Genomic DNA, 13,630 nt, shown 5'->3' on the forward strand with positions numbered 1-13,630 from the left:
CTACGCTGATGGTGTTGGGCTGGGGTGGGCAGGGCTGGTGGCACCTTGGCATTAAGGACGTTGCTGGCGATGCGGCACAGCATGAGCAGGCCGTCCTCCTGCGTGGACCAGGACACACGCAGTCGTGTCATCCTCTGCAGGGCACTCTGGTCAGCCTCATCGTGGTAGCGCAGCCGCTTGTCTGCGGGTTCTGGAAGCTCCCCTAGTCACCACAGGGGGAAGACAGAGGATGTGTGAGGTGACTGGTGTGGCACTGTCACTCAAGAGGCTCCGCATTCTCATGGTGCCCACAGAAGACTCGGCCCTCCTCATTACCCCGCTCAACTTCCTCCAGCTAATCTTCCGGTGACAGGCTGGGCAGCCCAAAGGTAGCCCTTTGTTTGGTCTGCTGATCTTGGCTTGTGCTTGCTGCCCTTGGATGCCAAGTCCTCTGAGGCGGGCCTTACCATTCCAGATTCCCACCATTGGCCACATTGAGAGAGCCCCGCCAATCATGGAGCACCCACCATGCTGTTTACAACACACGACTGCCTTGGTGGCATGCAAGTGGGCCCCAAAGCTGACGCTTGCTGTGCTGAAGGACTCCAAATAAAAACTGTATGGACGGAGGGCTCCAGCACACCTCCACATCCAAGGACAACCCAAGGGCAGAGTGCAAGAGCAAGCTGAAGCTGAACAGGGCTCGGCTAGCGGTGTGGACTTTCTGGAGCAGCTAAGGGAAAGGCATGCAGGGCACAAGGCAGGCAGGGGGCACGTGGGGAGCCCAAGCAGGGCCCTGCGGGTCTGGGCAGAGCCCACACATGCGCTGACACTCAGTCACGCAGTCCAGAAGAGGCAGGGGGCCTGCAGGACCTTTCTTACTCCTCTTGGTCCTCTTCCCAGGGTCCTTCTTCGCGCGCCTCCGCTTCTGGCTCCTGCCGCCCTGCACTCGATGGGTGCGGCCCAGCAGTGGCTCTTGCTCCAGCTGCAGCAGCTCCTCCCGCTCCGCAAAGAACTCCGTGCTTGTTTTCGAGTCTCCCCAGACCGGCAGCCGGCCGGTACCTGGAAAGCACAGAAGACATGGTGGCCTCAGGCCAGGGCTGTGAGGCCCAGCAGGCCCCATGGCGGGTGGGGTGGGCTCACACACCTCCTGCAGCCAGCGGTATGGGGCGCCTGGACAGGAAGGTCTGCAGCCTCATGGTGAACCCACTCTCGGCGACAACATTCTCCTGAAAGACAAGCATGGCACTGAAGCCACGGGGGCCCAGGCAGCCCTGTCCAGCAACACTGTGGCTACTTGTGCCCACTCAGGAGCAGTGAGATGGGGTGGGCAGGTGGGAGGCCCCCCTCCTCCCCGGCAATCCAGAGCCCACCCACCTTTCTGGATTTGTTGATGACATAACTGGTCCAGATCCAGTTGCGCTTAAGGTGGGCATAGAAACTAGAATCGAGCCCAGCGGCTCCCAGCCCATCTCCAGGTACCACGCCCTCATCCACAACCTCTCGGCTCCCCCTGAGACAGGAAACAGAAGAGTGAGCCGGGAGACCACGGTGGGGAGGGGGGATGCCTTTTTGTATACCAGAGTTCACCTCCCCTGGAAAGCACCCAACAGGTATGAGCGAAGAGCTTAGAGCCCCAGTATGGGCAGATGGCTACTTTCCCCAATGTTAAAGACAGAGTGGAGCTGTGGCTCAAGTGGCAGAACCCTAGCCTTGAGCAAAAATGTCAAAGGAGAGCAGAAGGCCCTGAGTTCAAGCCCCTAGTACCAGTATTAAATAAAAAAAAAAGAAAAGAAAAGAAACAGTATGTGAGCTGGGCACCGGTGGCCCATGTCTATAATCCTACGTCGAAGTTCAAAGGCAGCCTTGATAGGAAAAGTCCTAGAGACTTTTATCTAATTACCTAGCAAAAATCCAGAGCTGTGGTTCAAGTGGCAGAGCGCCAGCCCTGAGCGGTGGAAGCTTAGGGACAGTGCCCAGGAAGGACCTGAGTTCCAGTATGCACACACTCAACTCAGAAACAGTATGTGGGCCAAGTAAGTGTGGTCAGTGCTGCAAGTGCTCTGCGGGGCTGGGGCTTTGGGCTTCTGGCAGCTCAGCCAGGGCTCAGGACAGCACAGAGGGGAGGGGACGCACGTGGTGTACTCCAGCATGGCACACTTGCGCTCCAGGTTGTGCTTGTCGATGGCATTCTCCTGCTCCTTCTGCAGGCTGCCCTCCTGTTCCTCACCCTGCCCCTGGCTGCTCTTCTGGACGCATGGGCAGCGTACCACGCCTGGAAGAGCAAAGGCAGACCTTAGCAACCACAGCCTCCCGCTGCTACAGGTGCCAGCAGGCCTGTGACATCACGCCCTGTGAGCACTGGGGCCTGGCACTGGGAAAGGAAAAGGAGGATGGAGGACCAAGGGAAGGATGCTAAACCACACCCCCAAAGGAGGGGGTTTAATGAGCAGAATCCATGAAGGGTAAGGTGGGCTAGTTCCTGGGCAAAGCCACCTTCCTCCTCAAAGGGGTCCTAGGTGGGGAGCCACACTGCTGCTGTGGGCATGACAGGAAGTGAGGTGGGAAGCACAGCAGGCTCCTCGGCCCTTGCGGCAGGTGGGAAGTTCCCTAAGTGCTTACAGGGAGTGGGCCCCTGTAATGACAAGGCATTTTTAGTTACTCCACTAGAAAGAAAATCCTGTTTCTTGCACATAAGCTAGGATGAAGCCCACTGAGGCCAGGACACAGCACCCTCATGTCAGAGCTTTCTAAGGGAGCCCCAGGACACTGCTGGCCTCAAGGAGCAGCTTACAAACCACCGAGCCCTTGGCGCTCTGAAGTCCCATCACAGAGGGAGGGGAGGGAGAGGCGGGAGGCCGAGGCCACTGAGACAATGGTACCTAGTGGGGTGTTGAGGCAGACACACTGCAGGTCAAACCAGTAACTCTCCACGTCCTGCATGGAGTCCAGCACGTAGAGGCGCCTCTCAAAGGGCCGTGTGCTGTGGGCCATGTTGTAATGTGGGTCACAGATGGTGGTGTCGATGATGACCGCATTCTTCTTCAGGTACACGAAGACCTGCAGGAGACCCCCGTGGGAGAGGGGTGTGGGGGTCAGTGTCCCTCCCGGCTGCTTGGTCCTCAGGATCCTCGGGTTGGTGCTAGGGGCCATTACCTGATCTTTGTCCTGGAACTTTTCTGTGGGGCCAAACTGCAGAAGTCCCATGTAGCACAGTCTCTGAAGGTTCTCTACCACTGAGAAGATGTACCGCCTGCAACACAGAGGGGAGATGCACTGCCTAGAACACAGGGCGGCCACTGGCAGGGGGTGGGTTCTCAGTAGGTGCATGTGCACTTCTCCTTCCTAGCTGGGCTGCCTCCAGCTGGCACTGAGAAAGGCCTGGAGCCTCCCTTCCTATCCCCAAGAGGGCAATGGCAGGTTGACCCACACCTGGGCTTGATTGGAGAGCCAATGCACAAGAAAGAATCAAAACCAGAATACAATACTCCAGGAATTGTGGCCACTGGCAGTAAAGTTTGACTTGATTTTGACTTAAAATGTACTGGCCAGCTCCTATTTCTTTTTTTTTTTTGGCCAGTCCTGGGCCTTGGACTCAGGGCCTGAGCACTGTTCCTGGCTTCTTCCCGCTCAAGGCTAGCACTCTGCCACTTGAGCCACAGCGCCGCTTCTGGCCGTTTTCTGTATATGTGGTGCTGGGGAATCGAACCTAGGGCCTCGTGTATCCGAGGCAGGCACTCTTGCCACTAGGCCATATCCCCAGCCCCAGCTCCTATTTCTTCGGTGGTTCAATTAATGAAAAACCTTGAGGCTTTCTGACCAAGCACATGGCGCCTCTTCTTCTGGGGGTGGGTATGCAGGGCCACGCCCCCCAGGGCTGGTTGGGATGTGGGCTGTGGGGTTCCAGGCCCTCACCTCTTGTAAAGGAGCTGCTGCCGGATGGACCTGGGGAGGCACCGGATGAGTGTGTGCTTCTTCAGGGGGTCGTTCAGAAACTCCTCAAGGTTGTCCACCTGTGGAAGCCATCTACAGGGTGAGCCCAGCACGAGGCCAGGGACAGCCCCAAGACCTGGGGAAAGGAGACCCCCCTCGCCCCGCCTCCTGCTGCTGTGCCCTCCCAGCCACCGTTCATGTCCTTGGGGTGACAGACAAACGTCTTTGTGCTCTGGGGACAAACGAGAGATTTATACAAAAACAGCTAGGGATTCTGCAGCTGCCTGCAGGCTTGTCTACCACACATCAGCAGCCAGAAACTAGTTTTAAACGTCAAAAAGATAGAAGTCAGTGTCAGTTATGGGACACGCTTATGAAGGAATACTACGAACTACTTAACATCAAGTTAAAAACTTCAATGATGGGCTGGGGATATGGCCTAGTGGCAAGAGTGCTTGCCTCGTATACATGAAACATGAAGCCCTGGGTTCAATTCCTCAGCACCACATACACAGAAAAGGCCAAAAGTGGCGCTGTGGCTCAAGTGGCAGAGTGCTAGCCTTGAGCAAAAAGAAGCCAGGGACAGGGGCTGGGGATATGGCCTAGTGGCAAGAGTGCCTGCCTCATATACATGAGGACCTGAGTTCAATTCCCCAGCACCACAAATACAGAAAATGGCCAGAAGTGGCGCTGTGGCTCAAGTGGCAGAGTGCTAGCCTTGAGCAAAAAGAAGCCAGGGACAGTGCTCAGGCCCTGAGTCCAAGCCCCAGGACTGGCCAAAAAAAAAAAAAAAAAAAAAAAAAAAAGAAGCCAGGGACAGTGCCCAGGCCCTGAGTCCAAGGCCCAGGACTGACAAAAAAAAAAAACACAAAAAAACCCAAAACCTCAATGATGTGAAAAATTTAACAATGTTCCATGGAAAGAACCACTAATGAAAGTAAGTATCCCAATTCTTTCTTAAAAAGAAAGATCACACACAGCACAGTAAAAAAAACTAGAATGTATCAAAAACATGAGCAATGATTTCCTCTTTAAGTGATATGATTACAGCTAGTTTCTATTTTACCCAATTTCTAATGCCATGTTTTGCTGTTGCACCATAATTATCTTTCTGCCTATCTGATGACAGATCTATCTAGGGGAACAAGCCTTTAGTATATGCCACTGACCGCCACCCATCCATCTAACCTACTATCTTTCAATTTTAACCTAATCTATCTAGGAGAAAAATGTTTTCCTTGACTGAACATCTTTCCAGCCAACCACCAATCCACCCACCCACCTATCCATCATCCATCCATCCATCCACCAACCTACCATCCACCTATCCATTCACTTATCCACCAATCTACCCACCCATCATCCACCCACCCATCCTTGAAGCTCCAAGTACTTTCCCTTCACCAGGTGAAGTGCATCCCCCAAGTCACTAGTACCTTGTAGCTGACTTGCACAATCTGGACGAAGATGGAGAGGGGCAGGCAGAGAAGAATGTCACTGACAAGAGCCCAGCCAAAGCCGAAGTCCCTGTGGATTGGGATGGGAGGAACGTAGCGCATCCATGAGGCATCATCCACGTACACTAGAAGGAAAGCAGAGAGAGTCACTCTTGGCAGACACGATCCTCTCATGATGGTGAGGTCGTGTCTCCAGTGATCAGGCAGGAAAGATGGGACAGGAATCCGTGGTCAGGAAGTGCTCTGGGAGCACCAAGGGATGGAGATGTGGATGTGGGTGGCCCTCCCACCTGTCTCTGGGGAGCGCTCCACTTCAGTCTCGAGAGCAATGCCTTCCAGGCGGTCCTTGGCATCGGAGGCCTCCCAGTCACTCCCCAGGGAGGAGCGCTGGGCTCCCGCCTTGCCCTGTCTCCTCTCACTGCTGAAGGCCATCTTCTCCACCGAGTGGCTGGCTGGGTGCCCGTAGATTAGGTACCACAGGAACGTGTGGATCACCCGCAGCCGAGGCATTTTGGGCAGAAACCCCTGGGAACGCCCAAGTCCCGGAACTGAAGGAAGGAGAAAGGGGTGGGTGGTGCTTGAGAAACTGTGGATAAAATTCAGCTCAGTTTACCTCACATGACTGCCCAGGAGATGGCAAACGTACTCCCTCCCTGAGTCCTCCCTCCCTGGTGGGAAACAGGCACATCAGATGGACACGGCAGGCATAGAAATACTGAACGGGAGGAGGAGGAGGCTGGAGTCCTAGAGGTGGGAAAGTCTGATAAGCAGGACTGAGGGCATGGAGAAAGCAGCCCCCACAGAGGGCCACCAGATAAGGGCTTGTGACTCCATGAGGCCTGGGCTAACTTTCCCCACCTTCAGTTCTTCAGTTCTGTGTTGATGGGAAAGGGCCCTGACTCCCTAGCAGCAGAGGCCAGGTTTGGGACAGGAGCACACATGGGGATGGGAAGTGCCTGCTGCCTCTGCCCACTCTAGTGCATGCTGTGCGGCCGGTGCTTGATGCTCTGTCTGAGCAGTGCTTAGGGGCAGTGCCACGTAGGTGGAACAAATGGAGGGAAACCAGGCAAAATGCCTCTGAGGCTTGGAACCCAGGTCTGCCACACCCCACACCAGACACCGTTGGTGAAGGTTGGGGCCTTGCCATGTCAAGGTGGCTCTCCTTCCCAATAGCACCCCAACTACAGAGCCCTGGCCACCTACTGGAGCAGCTTAGTGGGGAAGAGGAAAGAGGTCATGCTCTTAGCGCCAGGAAAACCACACAGGCACTCAGTGATGGAGGAAGTGCCCGTAGCTAATGGAATATTCCAGCTAAGTGTATCAACTGAAAGAAATGCATCTTGAGAGCAGAGTCCTCAGGCTGGGGCCGGGCATCACCTCAGCCTGGTACAAGAACAGTCTAGGGTGGCAGAGATGATGTGGTAATTCACGCCTGACAGAGATTAGTGGAGAACACAGAATGGGCTCAAGTTTGGAAGAAGCCAAATCCAACCAATCACACACAAGACAGGGCTCTTTACCTACAACTGGCTTGTAATTTTTAAGTGGAGCCACACCCATTTTCTCTTCCGTCTTCTTTGCCCGAGTGCTGTCAGACTTAGAGGGGCTGGTTAGATAGGAGGAGTCTCCCGGGCCGCTCTGGCCCTCTGCTTCGGGACTTTCTTCTTCAATCTCCTCTTGGGGTGCTGGGGGCTGGGGAATCTTCACCCTGCAGATGGGTCATAAGAAAACTCAAGGGCTGGGAGAATGGTGGGTCTGTCTGTGGGGCCTAGCATTTCAGACTCACTCATCAAAGGCCCTGTCTCGGTGACTAGACATGGGGTGGGGGGCCCCCGAGAGCACACGCCTGCCTGCAGGGCTACTGCTGCCACCTGAGGAAGGAGCACAGAGTCCTGGGTCTCTGCTGTTACACACCACAGCACCAGGAACTCGGGTTTGATCACTGTGGCAGGACACGCAGACACCAAGTTTGCGGCCAGGGTGAGCTCGGCCACCATGGGCCACCTTTGGTCTCCTGACAATTTCTCCCATGTCTGAGTTTTCCCTCAACCTGTACTGATGCCTGAAGCTCAGGAAGAAGAGCCACTCAGGGCCATGGTGAGACTGAGCGGCGATGTCCCTGCCTGTAGCAGGGGCCTAGGGTGAAGACTGTCAGGAAATTGAGGACCTGAGGGGCCCCTAGGCTGGGGGACTATGCTACTCCCTCAAACCTGAGATCACTGAGGTTGGGAGGAAAGCAGGGCCCAGGTGGCCCTGCTGGGTGACTCCTGGGTGTGGCAGGAACTTGCCTGTTGGCAGTGCTTGAGTTGGAGATGCGGAAGCGAACCTGCTCGATGGCACTTCTGACCAGAGGGTCATTCTGATCCATGGATGGGTGCACGACCAGGTCCACCTGGGAGAGGGCAGAACAGAGGGAAGGCAGAGCTGGGGATAGTGGGGCTGAAGAAGCAGAACAATGCTGTATGATGTGTCCAACATCTCTAGCAGGCAATTCTGAGAAGCAAACCAAACGTATGACTGACAGTGTGTTATTATAGCTGCTACACCAAAACCACTCAGAAGATTACATGACCAAGCTTTGGACGCAGCTGTCCACCTGCAGTGGTCTGCCTAGGCCTTAATGACAGCCTGCAGGGAACCTCCACTGCTTGGAGCTGCACCCCATACCTGTGCTAGTGAATCTTCTACCTGCCTCTCCCGGGCCGTGAGTCCCGAGGCTTCCACCTGAGTGGCTGGGGGCTCTAGCCAAGAGCGCCCCCTAAGCAAACCCCTCTAGGAGGACGCAGGATTGCTTCTGGTTTGCCTTCTGATCAGGAACCAAGGCTATGGGAATGGTGGCTCTGGGAAGCTAGGGCCACTACTACTTGCTTTTTGAAAAAATTCTGTCAGCACAATAGCTCAACAGCTAGCTATGTAGACATGATCATATAAGATGAGGATAAACAAAAACAACTCCAAAAGAAGGACACAGGAGGATTCTATTGTTGACGTTAACTTTAAAGTTGTAGATGAATGGACTGGGAATATGGCCTAGTGGTAAAGTGTTCGCCTCGTATACATGAAGCCCTGGGTTCGATTCCGCAGCACCACATATATAGAAAAAAAGCCAGAAGTGGCACTGTGGCTCAAGTGGTAGAGTGCTAGCCTTGAGCAAAAAGAAGCCAGGGACAGTGCTCAGGTCCTGAGTCCACGCCCCAGGACTGGCAACAAAAACAAAACAAAACAAAAAGTTGTAGATGAATTTCCTGTAGCGTACCCTACGTGGTTACTGTATATGATTTTGGTACACTAGATATTGTATATATGCCTACCTGATCTAGGAAAGGGAAAGAAAAATGAGAGTGTAAGATATCACAAGAAATGTATTCACTACTTTATTATGTAACTGTACACCCTTTGCACAACACCTTGTCAATAAAATTTGATTAAAAAAAAGTTCTGTCTGGTAAAATTTTATTTCTTTTATATTACTCTGATATAGAAATGTTAGAGCCAAAAATTAAGGCAAAATAGTTTTCTTTTTTAAAATAGCTATTGTGGGGGCTGAGGATATGGCCTAGTGGCAAGAGTGCTTGTCCCATATACATGAGGCCCTGGGTTCAATTCCCAAGCATCACATATATAGAAAATGGCCAGAAGTGGCGCTGTGACTCAAGTGGTAGAGTGCTAGCCTTAAGCAAAAAGAAGCCAGGGACAGTGCTCAGGCCCTGAGTCCAAGCCCCAGGACTGGCCAAAAAAAAAAATTAAATAAATAAAAAATAAAATAAATAAATAAAATAAAATAGCTATTGTGCTGGGCTCATGCCTGTAATCTTAGCTACTCAGGAGGTTAATATCTGAGGATCATGGTTCAAAGTCAGCCTGGGCAGAAAAGTCCCCTTGAGACTCTTATCTCCAATTAACCATTCAAAAGCCCAAACAGAGCTGTGGCTCAAAGGGGTAGAGCACAAGCCTTGAGCTTAAGAGCTCAGGGACAGTGGCCAGGCCCAGACTTCAAGCCTCACAACCAACAACAAAAAATAGCATTGTTGAGCCAGGCACTGGTGGCTCATGCCTGTAATCCTAGCTACTTAGAAGGCTGAGATCTGAGACTTACAGTTCAAAGCCAGCCTGGGCAGGAAAGTCTGTGAGACTCTTATCTCCAATGAACCACCAGAAAACCAGAAGTGGAGCTGTGGCTCAAGTGGTATATCACCAGCCTTGAGCTAAATGAGCTTAAGGCTAGCTCCAGACCCTGAGTTCAAGCCTCACAACCGACAAAAATAAATAAATAAAAAAGCCATTGTAAGATGGGGAGAACAATTGAAGGGGTGACAATGACAAAAATTCACTGTACTTATAACCCAACTTCTGGAATTAGAACTCCTTTGTACGGCTACTTATGAATAAATATTTAACAAAGATATCACATTGTTTTGGGAAGTAGGTTGTTTTCTGTTAACATAATATTGACACAATTATATAATTAGCAACATGAACATGTTGTAATGAAAGGTAAGATTTACACAGTTTTAAATGATGAAAACCAAACTTTTTCTCTCTCCATGGTTGAGAGAGTATAACACATGCTTTAGGTTTTTTTTTATTCCAAGCAGCTAGCATCCTATTAAAGCTGATGTTTTCTGTGATTCTTTCAGTGCATATTTGCAATGGCTATGCCCCAGAAACATCTAGAATAATTAAATAGGAAACTAAAATTAGCACAGAACAACAACAAAAAAAACCCTAAGAGAAAGACAGAAATTTCACTGTAGGCCTGGTGGGAGGTAATAACCCGGGCTACCTTCTTCTTGATGCCATCCTGCACCACGGTGGTCCGGTAGAGCCGCAGGAGCCCCTCCTCGGACAGGTTCCGCACCAGGCGAACGATGGACTTCTTACAGCACTTGGTGGCCACGCCCTCCTGTTTCTCCTGGTCCATAATCATCTTCTGAATCCTGCAATGTCACGCAATGAGCAGGTCACCCCATCGCCATGCGGAAGGCCATGCAACCAGTGTAGATGCTCACTGGAGAATCACAGGGGCTTCCCGCACCCCCTGTGGGTGGATGTCCTGGAATGTACAGGAAGATCTCTCTGTAGGCTAAGCAAGTGAACGGAAGGCGAGCCACCTCACCAGCCAGCAGGAGCCCTGTGATTTGTGATGGAGGGAGAGAAATGAGAGCTTACCGAGTCACTATGGCATCACTAGACCACCACTCACAAAATGCTAGGGTCAAAAGGGATACTAGGGATGGGCATGGTGGCTCCCGCTTGTCATCCTAACCACCTCAAGAGGCTGAGATCAACATGGAGATTTTAGGCCAGCTCAGGCCAAAAAAAAAAAAGAAAAAGAAGACTGTCACAAGACCCTATCACAACTGGCAGGCAACATGGCTCAGTGGAAAGAAGGCCTGCCTGGCAGGAGGCCTTGAGTTAAAACTCCAACACTGCAGAAAACAAAAAGGGGAAAAAAAGAAAACAGAAAAGACGAGTTGTGGTGGTGCATGCTTGCCATCCCATTTATGCAGGAGATGTAAGTAGGAGAACTAGAGTTCAGGCCAGCCTGGACAAAAAGCAAGCCTAGATCACAAAAACTACACGTGAAAGGGGCTGTGGGCATGGCTCAAGCGATAGGGCGCCTGCCTACAAGCAGGCATCAGGCCCTGAGTTCAAACCTTAGACACACACACACACACACACACACACACACACACACACACACACACGCGGGGACTGGGCACTGGTGGCTCACGCCTGTCATCCTAGCTACTCAGGAGGCTGAGATCTGAGGATCAGAGTTTGAAGCCAGCCCCAGGAGGAAAGTCCATGAGACTCTTATCGCCAATAAACTACTTAGAAAAAGCTGGGAGTGGTGGGCATCCTGGAGCCCTCAGCACCCTCACCCTCACGGAGGGAGGGCAGCAGGACGAGAATGGCAGCACAGACTGCTCACTCGGGCTGGGGACAGGGATGCGTCTGTGGGAGGTGGCAGTGGGGACAGGACTGGGGACAGGCTCACGTGAAGAGGCTCTCGATGAGGCGGAGGTTGGTGACGGCCTCGATGATCAGGTTCCTACGCTTCAGCAGGCGGTAGGTTTTGTGGGAGTTATCCTGGCCCGTGCCGTGTCTCCCGCTCTTCTGGGAACTGCTGATCTCCTGGAGGAGCCAGAGGCAGGGGCGGGGACTCAGCAAGGCTTGGGGACACCTCATGTGAGGGGCAAGCTCCCCTCTTGTTCAAGAAGCAAAGTTGGCAGTGAGCAAGATTCCATCCCCTCAGCCCTGTTCCCGGCTCTCAGGTGAGGCGGGGCCATGAGCCCTGTACTGGGAAATGTACTGGTTCACTCTCCATGTAGTAGGTAAGGGTTGCTTTGACTATAATGTCTTTTTTTTTTGGCCAGTCCTGGGGCTTGGACTCAGGGCCTGAGCACTGTCCCTGGCTTCTTGCTCAAGGCTAGCACTCTGCCACTTGAGCCACAGCGCCACTTCTGGCCATTTTCTGTATATGTGGTGCTGGGGAATCGAACCTAGGGCCTCATGTCTAGCCACTAGGCCATATCCCCAGCCCCTTGACTATAATGTCTTTAACTCTGAACATAGGACAGTGTCTGAACACAATGAACTGCTTCCTGCATATATATATATATATGTTTGTAATGTTTTTGCCTTGTACTTGAAGCAGATTTTTTCTTTTTTTGGTCAGTTGTGGGGCTTGAACTCCAGGCGCTGTCTCTGAGCCACTTTGTGCTCAAGGCTACACTCTACCATGTGAGCCACAGCACCACTTCCAGTTTTTGAGTGGTTAATTGTAGATAAGAGTCTCATGGGAACTTTTCTGCCCAGGCTGGCTTCAAACTGTGATCCTCAGATCTCAGCCACCTGAGTAGCTAGGATGACAGGCGTGAGCCACTTGTGCCCAGCTGAAGCAGGTTTCTAACCCCAGCAGAGCTGACATCCTGAGCCAGAGGGCTCACTATTGGGAGATGTTTAACAGCATCCTGGGGGCATTGCAATGCATGCCACTTGGGGGTTGAGGCAGGAGGATCGCTTGAGCTCAGGAGTTTGAAGCCAGCCTGGGCAACACAGCGAGACCCTGTCTCAAACATCCTGCTCTGTGACCACTTGACACTCTTGTAGAACCTTCCCTTAGCAGTGACCGCCAAAAACCAGAGGGGCACGGCAGAAATCTATGTGCCACGGCCACCCTGGGGAAGGAGTGTGTGAGCAAGATGTGTGCTGGAGACCGGGGGCTGCTCTGGGCAGGGGCTCAGGCAGTGTGGGGGAGGCTCAAGGCCATCCACTGCCTGGCATGGAGCAGGCCTCTTCTAATGGCTGTCACTGTCCTCGTGACCCTCAGATCTGCCCCATGACCACTGACCTTATCTAGCCGGACCTCCTCGATCACAGCGATGTCCCCACCATTGCTCTCCACACAGGACACCAGGTCCGAGGAGCTGCTGGTGTCCCCAAAGCCGTCTCTGGCCCCCAAGCCTTTTTCCTCGGCTGTTCCCAGAGAGGAAGATGGCTGTACCTTCAGATTTCCGGCCTTCCACCCACCTGTAAGGGGGAGGGAGGCTAAGCTGGTGAGTCTCACTACAGACTGCGGTGTGATACCAGCTTGCCACTCAGCACACCTCCTGGCAAGGCCAGCCCCAACCTGCGCTTCCTAAATGCAAACCCTGGAGTAGATCAGCTAGGGAACAGAGGGAGCTTGTGCAAGTCCACCCTAACACAGAGCACTTAAAGGGAGATGGCCTCCACCCCTAACACAGAGCACTTGCAGGGAGATGGCCTCCATCCTCTAACACAGAGCACTTGCAGGGAGGACACAGATCACAGGATTGCCCCTCCACAGGTCCCACCATGGGATAAAGGTCACACCTCGGGGCCCTCCCAGGTCAGCACTGGGGGTGCAGAGCCCCGCAGGCCCTGTGCACTCTACCTTTGCCCTGTGTAGCGTGGTGGGGCTGTGAGCCAGGGCCGGCGTCCGCGGAGGCCCTGGCAGAGCCCTGGTGCGCCCGGCCCTTGCGCTTGCTGGTGCGGCGCTCCTCCTCGCTGTCCGACTCTGAGAGGAAGGCGTCCTCTCCCTCAGGCTCGGGCAGCAGGGCATCCTCCAGCACCGAGGCCAAGCTCACCGTGGTGAGCAGCTCCCCGCGCGCCTTCTCCCGCGCATACTGGCGGCTCAGGTCGCTCTCCTCAGCGAATGCACAGGTGATGTACTTGGTGGTCCGCTGCCGACCCTCGTCTTCCATGAAGCCCTGGGGGAGGAGGAGGGCAGGTGT

General features: G+C 53.3%; 1 protein-coding gene across 5 annotated transcripts in view; it reads right to left on the reverse strand.

Annotated features, from left to right (window-relative positions):
- The window catches only part of Gtf3c1 (general transcription factor IIIC subunit 1), a 53,858-nt gene that overhangs the window by 13,921 nt on the left and 26,307 nt on the right, over positions 1-13,630 (reverse strand). For 3 of the 5 annotated variants that reach the window (XM_048333310.1, XM_048333307.1, XM_048333308.1), the window contains exons 9-24: positions 13,291-13,606; positions 12,727-12,905; positions 11,371-11,507; positions 10,153-10,306; positions 7,658-7,761; positions 6,890-7,077; positions 5,660-5,917; positions 5,349-5,494; positions 3,895-3,992; positions 3,136-3,232; positions 2,862-3,039; positions 2,116-2,254; positions 1,357-1,492; positions 1,127-1,208; positions 853-1,041; positions 45-202 (exon numbers count right to left, since the gene is read on the reverse strand). In XM_048333310.1, the coding sequence (XP_048189267.1) occupies positions 45-202; positions 853-1,041; positions 1,127-1,208; positions 1,357-1,492; positions 2,116-2,254; positions 2,862-3,039; positions 3,136-3,232; positions 3,895-3,992; positions 5,349-5,494; positions 5,660-5,917; positions 6,890-7,077; positions 7,658-7,761; positions 10,153-10,306; positions 11,371-11,507; positions 12,727-12,905; positions 13,291-13,606 (2,559 nt within the window). The remainder of the gene's footprint in view (positions 1-44; positions 203-852; positions 1,042-1,126; positions 1,209-1,356; positions 1,493-2,115; positions 2,255-2,861; positions 3,040-3,135; positions 3,233-3,894; positions 3,993-5,348; positions 5,495-5,659; positions 5,918-6,889; positions 7,078-7,657; positions 7,762-10,152; positions 10,307-11,370; positions 11,508-12,726; positions 12,906-13,290; positions 13,607-13,630) is intronic. The other 2 variants (XM_048333309.1, XM_048333311.1) reach the window with 2 other exon arrangements.

This window comes from Perognathus longimembris, chromosome 23 (assembly GCF_023159225.1).
Source record: "Perognathus longimembris pacificus isolate PPM17 chromosome 23, ASM2315922v1, whole genome shotgun sequence".
NCBI lineage: Eukaryota > Metazoa > Chordata > Mammalia > Rodentia > Heteromyidae > Perognathus > Perognathus longimembris.